Here is an 18,325-nt window from a genome sequence, read left to right as displayed (position 1 = left end):
ACAATTTGTTCCAAGAATTTTTATAAGGAAGAGCAACAAAAATTGTTTCAACAAATACTGAATTTCATCCAAACTTAGAAGAAAGCTGTTGAAAAAAGTGCTAAAAACCCTTCAAAATGATACTTTTATTACTATAAGAACATCCAAAATACATTCCATTTATTTTCCAAATTAGACTACTCATTCCTACTGATTTCAATATTATAAAAGGCATCAGGCATCTTAACACAAAGCTAACACTGCAAACACACTGATAAGGACTTGTTATGCTGTTAAATTACATTTCTGACTATGAAATTAAACTCTCAAGCAACAGAAAACTGAAAAATATAAATAGTTTGTTTTATGGAGTAATTGTTTCTATCACCTCTCTACAGGACTATGTCTCCAAACATTACGATCCAAATAATCCTCATAGCTTGACTCTTACTAAGTGAAGTCACTTCAGGGAGTGGAGTGATTCTGCATATTTGTGAGTATGAGCTGACACTGCCAAAGAATACTTATTTATACAGCACATCCAGCTTCTTCCAACAGAGATTCTCTCAAGAGAGATCGTGTTAAGTAACAAGTCCTATCTCTTAAGAATATTTGTCAGTTAGAGGCTGATCTAAGGCAGATAAAGCTATTTTCTTCTGAAGAGTATAAACAATATTCATTAAAGAATGAGAATATGAAGAGATTTATTTTCTAATGGAATGCTTCACATACATCTTTTGTCTTCAGCAGCAGAAGCAGCAACACTAGAATTTATATAGCAACTTAATCATGTCTTCTCACTTGATCCTCACAACAACTGTGGGAAGGAAGTGCTATTATTATCCCTAATTTATGGATGAGGAAACTGAGGCAAAAGGAAATAACTGGTCCAGGGTCACATAACTAGGTTGTTTATAAGGCAGAATTTGAACTCAGGTCTTCCCAACTGCAAGTCCAGAACTTTATCCACTAAGCCACCTACTTGCCTCAAAGGTTCTATAGCATAATTTAAACTAAATATGAACTTAAGTATACAATCCTAAACACTGGGAAACTCTAAAACAGTAATTTCCTCTTTAAGAAATAGATAGAAAAGGTGTTTACATTAATATGAATATTAATATGTTCATATTAGTGACATTTACTTTATTGACCAAATTTGATTGGTTACTCATGCCAGATGTTTTCCAGGAAAAAGGCTCCAAGAAAATTATCATTGGAAGCTGGGTACCACAAGAATCAAATGGGTGCAATTTCCCATAAAGTAGAAAAATCTCATTCTTCAAAACTATCCTATGATTTTTTTATGAACTTTGCAACCTATGAGAAAGTAGAAGAGGAGAGTAAAAAATATGTTGCAAATCATGCCAATAAACTTCTTTCCCATTTCCCAATGTTTCCTCAACATGAGTGGCAGTTTTAGGCAAACGAAAGAACTCTGATTTACTAGCTTATTGGCCTAATCTTCCAAAGTGTATCTATATGTGGTGGTATAATAACAAGCCCAGTCAAAGATCCCTGGGGTACTCCACAGGATATCTCCTCCCAAGCAGACATGAGTCTATCAAAGATTATATTTTGGGTCCAGCCATTCAACTAACTCTAAATAGGCTTAATGATATTACCATCCAGCATATGTCTTTCCATCTTTAAAAAAAAAAAGTAGCATGACAGACTTTGTCAAAGACTCAACTAAAAGTTCTCTTATTCTTTTAGTACAATGAATGTTTCAGTTTTTTAAACTACTAAACAAAGAAGTTATGAAAAACTCTGGATAGTTTCATCTCAAACTTTCAAATCAGATCTTTGTATTTACTTCTTTAAATCTTGCAAAGGAATCCTCTTTCTTGATTATTTCCCTTCAAAAAGTAGTTATTTGTCTTTTTAAAGTGACTGCTGCTTTTCTATTTTTCATATTAGCATAAGGTTCCAAGAACTGATAGATTCTTCTGATCTCCTGAAAGCACAGTAAATGGGTAGTGGTGCAGAAAGCCCGATATGAAACACTAATAGCAACCCTTGAGACTTCCTCAGCAAGGACCACTAGTCAATTAGAGACAAAAGTATGGGAGTTAACTAAGGTTCAGATAGCGATGTCCAAATCTGCCTATGAGGGATTGAACATCAACGATCTACTTCATGCCATCTGACACTAATTTCCAGGAGACAACAGTGAAGGAAACTGAAAGAAATTAACTAGATTAAAGTCTCCATTTGCACTACGAAGTCAGTACAGTACAGTGGACATTATTCTGGGCCAAACATCAGGAGATCTGGGTTCAACACTAGCTTTTCCAATCTCTGCATGACCTGGAACAAGGCCAATGTGTCTTCAAAGGTAAAGGGCTGGACAGGATGACTTCTAAGATCCCCTTCTAACCCTATAGGTCTTTGTCTATAAATTCCACAAATTGCCATAATACTCTAGAAAAAAAAAGTCAAAAGCTAGTCACTGATACACTTCCACAAAATGTAAAAGCTACAAGAAAGCAACTTCTGACATGCCTAGAGCTAATAAGCAATCATAAAAAGAGTTCACAAACATTTATTAAATACCTACATTGTTCAAGAGATCACACTAGAGAATGGGAACAAAAAAACACAACAGGACTTAATCGCAAAGAACTTACATTCTCTTGAGAAACACTAGAATTAAACACCTTTTAGGAAATATAACCCTATGGTTATATATGTAAGTTATGCATAATTTTATTTCTTTATTATTATTAATATATTTGCATGTATATATTCACATATGCATATGAATGCACACGTGTACCTATACCCATATGCAATCTGTATGTTGACGTATGCACTTATACACGTATACTTATTTGCAACAAATGTGCCTATAAACATACACATGTATGTATATGTGTGTATACACACACAAATATATATATATATACACACATACACACACTATACACACAAGGTGTCCCAAAAATTGAACTAAAACTCTCAGAACAATATACGTGGTGAATGTTTAAGTAATGACAAATAATCCGCAGGTTTTTACTGCATTTCTCCATCTTTACCAGTGTCATATAACAGCAGAAACTTAAAGCACAAATGTGAGAGTTTGCATTTGAAATTATTGCTAAATTTATTTTAGGGTCCAGGGGCCTATGGGATTATGCTAATTTGCATAGTTGGTATACTTGTTCACATAAGTTGATTAAATTACCTGTTGAATGAGTGACCGGGCCTCTTCGGAGACACACTCTGGCAGGTTCAAAGCAGTGTGAGTATTTATCCCTGCAGGATGGCACTCAGCCAGAGTCTGAAACAGCCAATCAGGGACACTTAATATTGCACACAACATCATCTATTACACCCTGGCACTCATGGATAGACCAGCAATGAAAGCACAGCAGACACATTAAATGAATGCACTATAATCTATATGACATCCCCCAAGTAGTTTAGTTATAGGAATATGAGTTAAGAGAGCTTCTAACTTTGAAATTTGTGCAAAGGAAGGGGAGTCTTCTAGAACAGGCAAATTCAGTGCTACGTTTACTCTTTAATATTAAAAATTCTCCTAACAATATTTCCTTGTCACTATTTAAATCAATATTAAGTTTCTAAATCTCTCATCTCCTCTTTAGCTTTATCAGCATGGGCTAATAGTAATAATGATAATGATAATAATTAATGTTTATGTAACACTTACTATGTGTTGGGCTAAGCACTTTACAATTATTATCTCATTTGATCCTCACAACAACCCTGGGAGGGATGTGCTATTATTATTCCCATTTTAGAAATGAATAAACTGAGGCAAATAAAGGTTAAGTGACTTGTCCAGAGTCAAACAGCTAGTAAGTGTCAGAGGCTACATTTGAACTCAATTCTTCCTGGCTCCAGTCCTACCACACACTAATCATGGAACCACCTTGCTGTCTAGGTTCACAGAACAGATGTTTACACAAAAACTGCACAGGGCATGCTTAAGAATATCTACTTTTAAAATATGATTTAATTGAATGCTATATTATACATTATACTACAATATATTATGTAATATAAGATATAATATTCTACTTGAATACTATATTCCTTATTGTTTAGCAAGATGCACAACTACTTGACAAAGGCAAAGCTTCCCTTCTTTCCAAAGGAGATGACATATATCAGTGACGGCAAATCTTCTAGAGATCAATTGCCCAAACTGCAACTGTCACGTACATGTGAGCCTCCCTCTTACCCCAGACAGAGGAGGGAGGAAGTGCTCCCATTGGGCTGCTGGGCAGAGGGACAGTTTATGTGAAAAATGTCCTCAGGCATGGTGGCAAGGGGGAGGAAAGCAGCCCCCTCCCACATATGTTTCCAAAGGTTCCCAACATGAATATGTAGTATCTTTTAAAATTCTATTTTCCATAAGCACCATGTTTAACAGTCATTGTTGTGAGCATGTACACACCTAGCCTAAACAAAAGCAGATAAAAAAATTGAGAAAAAATTTAACTTATATAAAAAATTTTTAAATAAATCATTGCTTATAAATGTGAATATTACATGGTAATTTCTTAAAGATGAATATTTCATGATTTTTAGATCACCATATTTAAAATGACGTATTTGTAAAATTCTAGAACATCATAATATACTATAATAAGACTTATAAGTGAATTTGTAACTAAATAATATAATTATGTACAATGGTTAATTCAGGGAATTTTATTTAGCATTTGTTAATAATGTTTAAAATAGAACAGAATATTTCATTTCAGTGTACTAGGGTGTTATTATTATATTCCATCTGATACAATTATTATTTTTAATTTTGGAGTTCCAGTTCATTTGAGACCCAGGAAAATGTAATATTTCTCTATTTGTTCCTAATACAATGGCTAAACCAAAACCAGATCTAAAATTACCACCAAGGGCTAAAATTCCAGATCTTTTGAAACAAGGGCTGCACCTGGGTAAGATATGGTAGGTAACCTGAGTCACTTACTGCTTACCTTGCCAGTGAGAAGTTCAAAGAGGACAGCACCCAGACTCCACCAATCACAGGCTTCTGTTTCTTCGGTAATTGCTCCAACCTCTAAACACAAAAAAAGTTGGTATTAAAATTCCAAAGGTCAATTACACCTTCAAAATTAACATATATTTACAAGGTGACCTTTTAATGCTGAGAGAGCACATACTAAATACTACTAGGCTTTCAATTTTTCTGAAAGTTACTTATCCCTTTAGTCACCTACTGTGGCTGCATTATTTTTTGACGAGACATTTGTTCTTCAGTTGATGGAGGGACACCTTCAAGGTGCTGATTCAAAACAGTCACATGAACATATAAGACCAGCACTCTAGTTTATTTTATAGTTTGGGAAAATTATAGACAACTCTTAATCAGGGACTATTATTCAATTTAGCAATCACTTAATCCCTTGTACTCTCAAAGTCTTCCTGCAAGTTATTACTCATTAGCATTCTATGGGAAGTTAAGGAAATCCAGTGAGAAAATTCAAGAAACATTTGATAAGCACCTACTATATATAGGCCTCTGTGCTAGACACTGAGGTTAAATAGGACACAGTTTTTGTTCTCACAGAGCTTACAGTATTTTAGGGACTTGGGACACACACACACATATATATGTATATAGTGGTAGTATCTCAGTGACCGAGAATGACAATTGTCTTTGTGCAGTTTCATCTACGGTGTACCCTCATGTGGCTTTGGAGTCCAAAGGCTGAGGCGCACAGTTTGTGGCACATGGGGCCTGGGATGGCAGTTGTTACAGGAGGTGGAGTTGTGGTCTGGTGTTGGCGTTCACGCACAGCAGCAAGACGTTGACGTGGCTCATCTTCAAAGGTGGTGGCGGCATGGTGAATGTGGGTTCGCCAGCTGCTTCTGTCAGAGGCAGCGAGTTCTAGTTGCTTTGGTGTCATGCCAGCCCACTTCAAGTTGGACTTTAGCTGATCCTTGAATCTTCTCTTTGGTCGGCCTTGTTTCCTGAGTCCAGCTGACAGTTCACCATAGAATACCTGTCTTGGTATTCTCTGTGGGTCCATGCGGATGACGTGTCCAGACCATCGTAGCTGGGTTGTGAGGACCGTGACTTCGATGCTGGTGGAGTTGGCTCTGTCGAGGACTTCCTGATTGGTGATTCGGTCCTGCCATCGGATCCTCATGATTGACCGGAGGGAGCGTTGGTGGAATTGCTCCAGCTGCTTCATGTGCTTCCGGTACAGTGTCCATGTCTCACAACTGTACAGGAGCGAGCTGAGGACCACTGCGTTGTACACTTTGTCGCAGTGCTTACACCTCTGTGTTGGAGGACTTTGGAGCGCAGCCTCCTGAGTGCCTGGCTGGCCTTTTGGATCCTGGCATTGATCTCGTGGTCTAGGGACCCGTCGTTGGCGATGGTGCTGCCCAGGTACTTGAAAGTGTTGAGGTTAGAAAGCTGCGTCCCGTCGATTGTAATGCACGGCTGGTTAGGTGGCCTCCCTGGTGCAGGTTGGAACAGCACCTCTGTTTTGCTGAGGCTGATAGTCAGGCCAAACCATTTTGTTGTGGTGGAGAACCTGTCCACAATGGTTTGGAGATGATTTTCTTTATGTATATATATGTATATGCATATATATATATATAACTGATTGCAGTAGAAAACAAGGCATGGGAGGCAAGCAAATTGTTAAGTGAAGTCTGAAGGAGAAAAAGGTTATTACCAACTGGGGTATTTGGTAATACTTTAGGAAGAAGGCTGAATTTTGAGATGGGCTCCAAAAATATGAGTAAGTTAAGGAAAGCATGGGAAAGGGATATTTTAGGCACAGCAAATAATATAAGCAAGGAGTTGGAGGAAGTTAAGTAAAGCACATGAATGAGCAATAGGATACAGCCCAGTACATCTAGAATATGAAGGGCTTACAGGGTAATAGTTTAAGGTAAAGTGATGCTTAACTGTGGATGCTTAACTTTTGCCTGGAATGCCAGGCAAAAGCAGCAGGGACTATAAAAAAAGTATTGTGATAATTAAAAATTCCAAGAAACTGGTTTATGCTCCTCTCAATAATCAAAGACCATGAGTTCTCTTCAAGTAGTCCATAAATACAATATGGGAGTTCATTATTCAATCCCTCCCTTGGATATCCCAAGACAGCTCTAATTGGTAAAAAGCCAGTGAGGAGATGTTCCAAATAAGATACTCAACTCTCCCCATGCCCCAGCGATGGTGAATCAGTCATTTATAGGTGTCCCCAACTACTTGGGGCAAAATCTAGTTCCCAGTCATAAGTGTTCCTCTTCAATGATTCTTAATGAGTAGCCCAAGGACCAGTTGAGACTACATGTAGGTCATTCAGAATAAGTTGATTCTAGTAGGGTAGCTCTCCCATCTCTCCCATAATCTCACGTTTCTATCTATTCTATGATGTGAGAAATTCTTTGGGTGGGGCATAAAGGAATGTATACAGAGACCGAGACTGATTTGAGCTTCTAACTCCAAACCCAGATATAGAAATAATTTAGTATCTATTAAAAATAAGTCTTTTCAGTCTTGAATAGAGAATTGAAAAGGAAGATAACTGGCACAAGTAGACAAGATGGCCTAGAGGGAGAAGAGAGTGGAGACAGGAAGCCCTGTGAGGATGCCAGTTAGTCAGAGCAGTAAAAAAATACCTATATTAGATACCAATGGAAATAAAAAGGAGGAGGGGATAAATGAGAGATTATAGAGTTAGAATCAAAAAGGACTTAGTAATAGATTGGATGTAAGAGGTGGGAATAATCAAAAGCAAAAAAACAAAATAATCAAAATCATGGAAAGGGTAAGATGGTAGTGTCATTGATAGAAACAATGAAGTTCGAAGGAGAAAAAGGTTTTGAAGGAAAGATAAGCTCGGCTTTTCATCATCATTATCATCATTACATGTACTCCATAGACATTTATTTTATGTATTACATATAACATGATTATTATATGTCCTTATACAAAAGATGATTGATGCTGATGGACATAAAGAGTTTGGGGGATTAATGGGACACCCAGGAAGGAATGTCCTGTTGGCAGTGAGGAATTCTCTGGAATTAGGAAGTCTAGTCAATGCCAGATAGGTAGATTTGTTAGTCATCTTTGTCAGGGTAATAGTTGAAGTTTGGGGAGTAAATGTGGCTGCCAAGGAAGAGTAAGAAAAGAAAAGGAGGCCTAATGGCAGAACTTCAAGAATATACACTTGAAAGAGTATGAGCCAATGAAAGATATAGAGAAAGGATTGTTAAGAGTTAGAAAGGGAACCAGGAGAGTGCAATGTCTCTGGAAATATCATAAGAGAATATCAACCAAATGAATAGTCAGCAAAGTCAAATACAATAAAGTATCTTTTGTGTTTAAATATGGTTGTGTTCCATTAGGAACTATCCCAAACTCAAATCACACACATAATGATAATTCTCTTTTTTCATTTTTAATAAACCCTTACCTTCCATGTTGGAGTCAATATGTGTATTGGCTCCAAGGCAGAAGAGTGGTAAGGGCTAGGCAATGGAGGTTAAGTGACTTGCCCAGGGTCACACAGCTAGGAAGTGGCTGAGGCCAGATTTTAACCTAGGACCTCTCAACTCTAGGCCTAGCTCTCAATCTACTGAGCCACCCAGCTGTCCCCTAATAATTCCCCCTTTTAAATAATCAAACATTTCAAGAAGAGCCCTAGAAGATTTCTGATTTTGTCAGAATGAAGGAAAGGGAGAAAGGGAATATTCTCTAATTCTACAATATTTGAGGTATCTCTCTTCCTTTATATGCGTTTTCATAGATCACTGAAAGTTTAGAGGCTTCTGGCATAATTTCTGTTTATTTCAGCAAATATGTTCACCAATTATTTCATATTGGTCACCTGGCCTTGATGACATGGACTTATCAGCTAAATAGTCTTAGTATCTTCCTGTTTATTATGAAGTCTTAATGCCCCATTGACTACTTTTTTGACAAACTTTTCTAAACTTTGTTTTTATTGGTAGAGAAAAGGGGAAGAAAAGTAAGAATTGAACACCTTTACTTTCTCTCTTTTCATTATTATCAACTCATCCATCCCAAAAAGGAAACGTTAAATCTACATTTTTCTACAATATACCAAAAAGGGGAAAATTTTGGTTTCCTTGTGAGCTCCAAACCATTTCTGGCTTTAGAACTTTTGATACCATTCTTGCAGGGCCATACCACATAAAAAATTCATTCTCTATTATCTGTTTTTACTTCTATCATCTCTATGTTTTTGAAACACAAGTTGCTTGATGAATTCTGTGTGCATCCACAGCAATCATTTAAACAAGATACCTATTTCCCCCTTCAGTGAAATTGTCTCTGTGTCTTTAGAATTTCATTCTTTAAAAAAAAAAAAGAATTTCATTCTTGAGAACTGTTGAAACCTACTTGGGCTGACATGCCTTACAGATGTTAGTTCATCGGATCCTAATGTTTTTCTGAATCCTTTTAAATTTTGTCTCCTAAAATAAAGGGTATGTATTAGATTATGCCCAGTCTTCCTCTCCTGGTCTAGGACAGTTCTAAGATGGAATGTCATTTCCATTCATGGTTCCTATTATTTCTAAACCAGCAACCAGTTCTTCCTCGTCGGTTAGAATGAAATTCAAAATAGCAGTTTCTTTCATTGTTTTATTCTACTTTTTAATGGATGAAATCATTGTTAAAGCAAGCCAAAAAACTATTAGCTGGCCTGCATTGGGCAGAGACAGCACAAATAGATGTCTGGATAATAGAAGTACCCAATCATTCCTCTATCGTGCCTCCAGTCCAGGTTTATGATTTATTTTCCAAACCCCTCACCTAATTCCTCTTTCTGTCCAGGTGGTGTGTAGTATGCTCCAATAACAATGTCACTTCTGTTTCCCAAATATATTTCTGTCTGTTCTCTTCCCCTTACTCAATTCTGGACCTAGTTTACTATCCATCTGCCATATCTCTGAGTTATATGTACTGATAGACAAGCTCTTTAGTTTGTTCATCCAACTGCACATAATAGTCTGGACAAGAGATATTCTCCATAACAGTTGATTTTTCTAGTGTAGAGAGTTAGGGTAAATCAATTAATTGATCAAGAAGCATTTATTTAAAAAAAAAGAAGAAGCATTCATTAAGTATCAGGCTCTGTCCTATAAAAATGAGATTTTTAAAAAGCCTGCCCCAAAGAAGCTCATGTTCTATTGTCAAAGTTGTGCATCTATAAATATCACCAAAATTTTAATTCAAAATAATTTGTAGGGGGAGGTATTAGCTGTTGTGGGATCAAGAAAGGCCATATTTAGAAGTTGGTACATGAAATAAACACTTTTGAGTAATTATGGATCTTACTTAGGAGACTTTGAGATATTCCAAGGCATCAAATGGCACAATATAATCCTTGTAAAGGCATCTGTAGAACTTCACCATCTATATGGTAACTTTATACCATTTGTATTCTCTCATAGATTTCATGACAATGGCAAATAGCCTTAGCAAGCATATCTTTCTATTAAGCTAAATAGCATTATGAAAACATTAAAAAAAATAAAACTGCTCTGTCTTGACAGAAATCAAGTGGTTATCAATAAGAAAGTCATTTCTGAATCAATTGTATGCATGAGATCAGGCTATCCTTTCATTAGAACAAAAGTCAAAATCAACACCAACCAAGAGGAATAAGATGACATTGGAAATATTTTTGAAAGCTTCGACATGACTTACTCAAGCAAGCTTTTAAGGCCAGGAAATGGGAAATAGCAAAGAAAAAAACACTAACACTCATTACCATCATTTCTAACAGAGGCGAATTGATATAAAGTGTCATTCCAAAGAGGTCAAAAGAGCCTTGAAACTTTATTAGCTACAAATATGATTTCTTTGCTATGAAACATAGCAGCCAAGTGTAATATCAGTTTATAGTACAAACACATTTGTGAAATTTGTGAAGAAAACACTAGAGAATAGTAAAGAGGAAAACTAGTCTAAAGGTTTGATGTGAGACATAACTAAACTGGATTATCTCAAAAACATAACATAAAACAACAAATAACTTTTTAAATTAAACAACTATGACAACTATTTTCCTCCTTTATCACATAGGAACCATGAAATATGGCTAACTCCTTTGCTGACATGTTATAAGAAGAAATATAAAAAGCAACTGATAAAAATGGAAATGGGAAGAGTAGTTAAGATTGGCCTAAGTACAAACAGAAGAGATTTGCATTGAAAAATAAATTCTTTTCCTAGAGATGGGAAATCCTAGGATCAAATCTGGCCTCAGATACTTCCTAGCTGTGTGACCCTGGGCAAGTCATTTAACTCCCATTGACTAGTCCCTATTACTCTTCTGCCTTGGAACTGATACTTAGTATGGATTCTAAGGTGGAAGGTGAGAATTAAAAAGAAAAAAGAAAAAGAAAAAATAATGCTTTTGATAGCAATAAGGGAAGGATGTTTAAAATGTCTGAAAGAGGGAAAGATAGTAAATAACTGGAAAAAATTATAAACATATTGTTATCCAAAAGGTAATCAAGAAAACCTCAACAACTTCTGATCCATATGCTTATTTTCTCATCTTTCAAAAATTCCTATCACAATTATAAACACATACAGTTTTTTTGATGAAACATGACAATGGAACACAAAGACTTCACGATTTTCTCCCGATGATCATGTCTTTAGTCACACAACTGACTAAAAGGCATAAGGAATACAAATTTTACTGTTTATTATTTTGCTTACTATTAAAATTTTATTCTATAGAATGAAAATTTAAAGGCTCTTCTCCAACAGTGTTTCTCATACATATGATGAACTGACAGTAGTAGAGATAATTTTGTTCAGTGCTCCTCTATCCTCTAGTAAGGAAAGCCTAAAACAAGAAGATGAACACTTGTCAAAGGCATTCACCTTTGTCGTTTGTAAGAAGTATCTTACATAAAATCTGAATTGAAGGGAGATTCTCTGGAAATGGTGAAATCTTCAAGATGCTCTTTTTTTGTGGATTACACTGTGCCAACTGCATCAACTCCCATAATACTTTCTCAATGAAAGTCATCCACATAGAAAAATCCAAATGGAGAAAGAATATATATTTTCTAGGACAGAACATGCTAAATGGGTATTCTACTGAATTAAATGATCAGTAAACCTATCTTGGACATGCATTACAGATAAATGATGAATGAAGACCAAGACTGCAGGAAGAAATGGATTGCTGAATTAAATTAGGGAAGATACACAACACTTTCAATATAGTATACCTATTCCACATAACAAATCCATCTTTTTAACAATATTTTCCTGATGATATTAGATTGATGACTATGGATCATGAAATGTCAGAATCCAAAAAATCAAAACTGTAGGTGAGCAAAAAGACAAGGGAGAGGTATCTGGTGGGCAAATGGCTAAAAGATATTACTAACAACAACATGAACAGAACAAGTGGAATAAAAAGCTATGAGTAGAAAAGGAGGTTGATGTAGTTACTATTTTGAGATTAAAGATGAATTTTTATTAAAAGATGCTTTGCACTGGTAATCAATCGTTCTAGAACATTGGGAAGAAGCTCTTTGGAGGTTCTATGGGAAGATTGGCAAGAAATACACTATACAAAATGGAATAGATCAGTTGATACCTACACTACTGTGAGAAAATTGCATGTGATAAGAGAGATCACAGATTCATTTAATTACTAATTGAAATCACTGGCTAAAATAAAGGCTTTAGGATTACCTGTGGATTAAAATTATCCATGAAATGCCTGCCTCTTGTCAACATAGATAATTGTAAATATTTGTCTTGTGTTCAAAACACTATTAAGAGTATTTTGTTTGCCCAATTTTTGGCTATCTGTATTACTGAGCCTAACTCATCATTCTCCCCTCCTTCCTTCTCTCATAATCTCAAACCTCCTACTTTTCCTGTCACTGGCACCACTCAGTCACCTAGGTTTAAAAGTAAAATCATTTTTATACCAATAAACAGTCAATAACGTTTTTTCCTATATAATGATACTCTCATTATGCTCTTCTTGAATGTTTCCATTGCCACAATATTATTTCAGCCTTCAACCTATAAATGAGTCCCATTCTAGATGTTCATTTGTCAATCATTTGTTTGGAACTTGGAATGTATTTTTATGTAGAAACAAAATAATGGTGGTTAAAATCCTAATCCATAACACAGCTGCCTATCTAACCCATAACATCACTTAACTATAGAATTAATAATATTAGGATCCCAAGAAGAGCCATTTGGTACAGAAAGGAAAATGAATAAGAACCAAGCTTATATTATATTATATATTGTATATATATTATATAAATATATACATGTATGTATGTATATATAAATACTGAAACAGGCAAAGTTTGCTGTCACTATCTGGTAGCCTCATTTTCTGCAACCCTCCCTCCCTGCTGTCTTACCTCTCCTACTTCAACATTCCTCCTGGGCTTGTCTTACTCCTCCTAAATAACATGTTTTAAAATTACTTCCCTCAATCTCTTTTGGTTTAATCAAAACTCCCTTTAACTCAATATGGAAGATCTCAGCATATTATAAGGAAAGAAACTTGAAAAGTACAAAATGATAAAGGAATGGCTAGAGAGCAATTTGTTTAATTTTAAAAAGTTTTAGTAGCTTATAACCTGAATATGAGTCAACATTACGAGATGGGAATCAAAAAAACAGAGAATGCTATCAGAGTTGACATTAAAAGAAACAATATGCAGACGTAAAGAGATAATAATACTAATGTATTATGCCTTGGTCAGGCAATATCTGGAACACTAATGCAACCTGAGTCCTATATTTTAGGAAGGGCATTGAAAAGTTGGAAAGTGTTCAAAGGAAGGTAACCATGATTGGGAAGGGCCTACAAGTTATGCCATATGAAGGTTAGTTGAAAGATCTGAGGATGTTTAGCCTGGATAAAAAGACTTAGCAAGGACAAATGCCCTTCAAGTATCTGAAGGACTGTCATGTGAAAGAGATGTTCCTGGCTCCAGCAGGGAGAACTAGGATCAGTGAAAGGAAGCTACAAAGAGGTCAATTCAAGCTTGTTATTAGAGGGAAAAAAAATAACACTCTCCCTTTCAGTGAAAGCTATCCACAAGTGGCATGGGACCACCTGGAGAGGTAGTGGGCTTCCTTTCAATGGTGTTCTTCAAGGAAAGGACAGATGACTACCTGCCCAGCACACTGTAGAAAGCATTCTTGTTAAAGGTCAGTTTGGACTAGATGGTCTCTGAGGTTCCTTCCAACAGATTCTATGATGGAACAAATTCACACAAATGTAGCTTTATCATCTCTCTGAAAGTTTCTGTATTTTTACAGATTTTGACATCTTTATTCCTCACTGTATAATTGGATAGAAAGAAGTGCAAATGAAGGCAATGAGTAGAGGTACAGTAGATATAAGAAGGTCAGAGCATATTACCAGTGTTGTCCTATAGGTAAGACTTCATTATCAAGAACAATCATTAATAGAATGTCCAGGTGTTGAATTAATATCCATGAAATATTAAAAGAATCACACAAAGGGATCCAGCATGTTAAGTGGATTTTTTCATGGAGCCTTTACGTGAAGGTATGGGCAGGAAACAAACAGGATGCAAAGACATGAACAGTTTGCAATCTGCACCAGTGAAACCAATGCCCAGGCTCAGGAATATGTTGAATTGTCTGTCTCAAGAGATTCTTCTAAAGAAAGTGTTTTATTACTATTATTATTATTAGTAGTAGTAGTAGTAGTATTACTGTCAACAAATTAATTTCTAATTGGATTTTCAGCAGTATGGCAACATATTATGAAAAAATCAGCAATGTGGAAAGCTTTAGGGATTAAGACACACAAGGAAGGTAAACTAGTTTCGCCCTGCAATCTGCTCCTATAGTAAACTACCATAAAATATTCCTTAGTTTTAAGAATCTTTCTTTTCTGCCTGTATTTCTTTCCTAATTGAAAAATGTTTTATTGAGGCCTTTTATTTTTTACATTAATAGCATTTCTAGATGTAACTTCCTTTCTTCCCACCCGTCCCTATCCATTTCTAATCATTCCTCCTTGTAATAAAAAAAGTGAAACAAAATCAATAGTGGCCATGTATAGCAGTATATGGTGTACCTGTAGTCCCCTCACCTCAACATCAAAAGGACAGAAGCTTATGCCCACTTTTTCCTCTGGTATCAAGAATGATTATTACAATTATTCAACATTCAGCTTCATTTTAACATTCTTTTTTTTTTTAACCCTTACCTTATATCTTAGAATCAATACTAAGTATCTGTTCCACAGCAGGCAATTAGGGTTAAGTGACATGCAATGGGTCACACAAAAGTTTATCATTCTTTTCAATTACACTATTATAGTGATGGGGAATATAATTCTCCTGATTTCACTTAATTCATGCTGTGTCACTATATAAATCATTTGTTTCCCTGGATTCTTCATATTTTCTGTTTCTTAAAGCATAATAATTTTCCATTGCCTTCATACACTATATTTACCCACTTTGTTCCCAGTTTTCAGCTAATACAAAAAGTGCTGCAATATCTACTTTGGAAAAGAGCTGCTTCTATAGCTGAAACCTCATTTTCTTCCTCTACTCCCCCCAAAACAAGTTTTTTTGAAGGTCAGAAGAGACTCACACTGTCAGACACAGGGATGGGGTCAGAGAAGGCAGTGATAGTCATTTATTTTGAAAGATTATTTACACCTCAGACATTTAGAGGCCAGGGCTCATCAACACTGCAAAAATCTCTATTCTCCAACATCAAATTCTTGGTACCCCAAATCTATTCTATATCTTACTTCCTGAATAATATCTCTGCAGATACCAGATTCCTCTAATTTTTCTTTTTCTAAGCTAAACATTCCCATTTCCTTGAACTCATCTTCAGGTGGCATGATTTTGAGACCGTAACCATCTTGGTTGCCTTCCTTTGCTTCAGTTAGTCAAAGTACTTCACAAAATGCACTGCACAAAAATGAATACAATATGACAGATGTAAATTGAGTATGTCAGAGTACAGAGTAACAACTCCATTGTTCTGGACACCATGGTTTTCTATTAATGCTTCCTATGATCACATTAGCCTTTTTGACTAATGTGCCTAATTAGACTAGTTGAAATTTGGCTAATCCACTGAATGAATAAGCAAGAGATGAAAACTAAAGGTTCTTAAGTGAGAAACAATGGTAATGAAAATTTTCAAGAAAAGAGTTAATCACACAAATAGGAACACACTTCCAGTTTCATCTTTTATTTTCTCTGTCTAGCCCCTGGTAGACAGGTAACTGATTAACAGAACAAGGGGGAAAAAAGCAAAACTGCAGTTTGCACTTCTGTTCTCATTCTATTTTTGAAGTAAGTAGCCCTTTGCAAAAAAAGCTTCCAAAAAGAGGGTGGAGGGGAAGAAAAATAAAAAATCACAAGAAGACCCATTATCTGACACTAGACAGGCCTGGCTTTATGCTGTGGCCCCAATTTCCACATTCTTAGAGGCAGCACTGCTCTCTACATGTTTCCTTGAAGTTTCCTTCTTCTTCTGTGGATTTTGTGACCCAGATTTCTAAGTGATGAATCTAAAACTCAAGTGCCACCCCAGCAGTATTCTACTATGGTCTTTACGGAGTCAGGCAATGATCATATATAATGCTTCCAAGATATGAACCAACACAATGCCTTGATGAGTCTCAATCAGAAAAGGAGCTACAGATACTGAAATGTTAAAGGCTTCTTCAAGAACACAAAAGGGAGTCAGTTAGTGGAAGTTCTGGGATCCCAAGCTGAGTCAGTTCTCCATTTCTTATTCAGATCTTTACATAGCTGAGGACATGTAATTTCAGACAGTCAGTAGTGCCAATGAAGTGGCTGTTATGGGAATTCTACCACCATACAATATTTGTAAAACTCTTTTCTTCATCCCCACCTGTTTTTCTTAGTTTCCCTGCTCTCTTCTTCTATCAGATACTGTTAGCTTTCTGGTTCCTTCCCTCCCTTTGTTGCACCCTAAAGCAGCATATTCAGGTGTTAATTAGTCCTCTCTCATTAAACCCAAGGTCTAAAATAGATGCTAGGTAATAGTAATAGTAACATTAGTTATACAGCATAAGGCTTACAAAATATTTTTAAGTCAAACTGACTAAACAATATCAAGTTAAGCTACTTACATGATCTTTTAAACTCATCTTTAATTGTGCAACAATTATTACGAAAAGGATGATTTTTAAAATATACCATGGATCCTGACAAACACAAATTAAACAAGCTTTAAGTTCTCTTTTTCTAAAAGTATAGCTTAAAATTCTTGAAACACCTCTGAAAAAGAAGAGATTAACTCCCAGTAAGATGATAGTATTACAAACAGAAGCCATTCACTAATGTTGATTTGAGTCTGAAACATGGTATAATAAGACTTCAGGTACAAGAAGGGTTATTACACAGAGAATGGCAACCAGCTGTTCAACATCCTCAATGTAGAGAACAAGTTGTAGCAGAAAGGACTTTGGTGAGACACATGGAAAAACTTTCTAACAGTGATGATTATGAAATAGAATGTGTCTATGTAGGGATTGCAGGGGGAGAGAGGGGCAAAAAAAATGACTTATCAAATCTCTTCTTCTCTGACTTTTTTATAATTGAAGAGACTCTGATATGTGTGTACATCCCTGTATGAAAGTAAAGAGGCAGACAAGATGATCTCTAAACATTTTGTCAAGTTTTATGTTTCTTAAATTTAAAAAAACCCTCAGAGACATATTCTAAAACTGTGCATGTACACGGATGACTGAGGGTAGGAAAGACATGAGATTCTTGTGACTGTCAAAACTGCAATGGCTGCACTAAAAATGCTTCACTGGCAAAACACGTACAAAAGATTTCAAGCATAAGCCAAGAGCACTGATTAATACATACCCACGTGGCAGTTGCTATGAAACAGACTATAACACCAGGTGAACAGTTGGGCATCCTTCTCTGGGATCAAAAGTGAGGAATGATAAAGAAATACCAAATAAGTATTCAGGACTACTTAAAAATATTTAAAATTTTCTTTTAAAAATGTATTTAAGCCTCAAAAAAGAGAAATGATTTCAAGTTAATTAATATTGAATTAATAACTAGAAATTTCAAATTCTGTCAGTGTTCTCAGCCATTCCCAGAAAAAACCATCTTATCGAACCTAGGTTTCTGTTCATAACCAGGAGTTTTAGATTTTACATGTGAGGTTTTCAGGTTTATATTTGAAATATTATGGGGGAAAAAACATCCCTATGAGTAAGCAGGTACTATAAATGGTAAACAAAGAAATTTATAATAAATGACAAATAAAATTATTATCCAAACTGAAAAATAATAA

The 18,325-nt window shown here is 35.7% G+C and overlaps 1 protein-coding gene across 10 annotated transcripts in view; it reads right to left on the bottom strand.

Moving 5' to 3' along the window:
• Window positions 1-18,325, bottom strand: part of RPS6KC1 (ribosomal protein S6 kinase C1) — a 202,945-nt gene that overhangs the window by 5,406 nt on the left and 179,214 nt on the right. For 9 of the 10 annotated variants that reach the window (XM_056815908.1, XM_007481378.2, XM_016430156.2 and 6 more), the window contains 2 exons: window positions 4,950-5,032; window positions 3,167-3,262 (listed from right to left, as the gene is read on the bottom strand). In XM_056815908.1, coding sequence (XP_056671886.1) covers window positions 3,167-3,262; window positions 4,950-5,032 — 179 coding nt within the window. Of the gene's footprint in view, window positions 1-3,166; window positions 3,263-4,949; window positions 5,033-18,325 lie in introns of those variants that run through there. The other variant, XR_008916212.1, reaches the window with a different exon arrangement.

This window comes from Monodelphis domestica, chromosome 2 (genome assembly GCF_027887165.1).
Source record: "Monodelphis domestica isolate mMonDom1 chromosome 2, mMonDom1.pri, whole genome shotgun sequence".
Classification (NCBI taxonomy): Eukaryota; Metazoa; Chordata; class Mammalia; order Didelphimorphia; family Didelphidae; genus Monodelphis; species Monodelphis domestica.
This window is presented reverse-complemented; position numbering and strand designations above follow the sequence as displayed.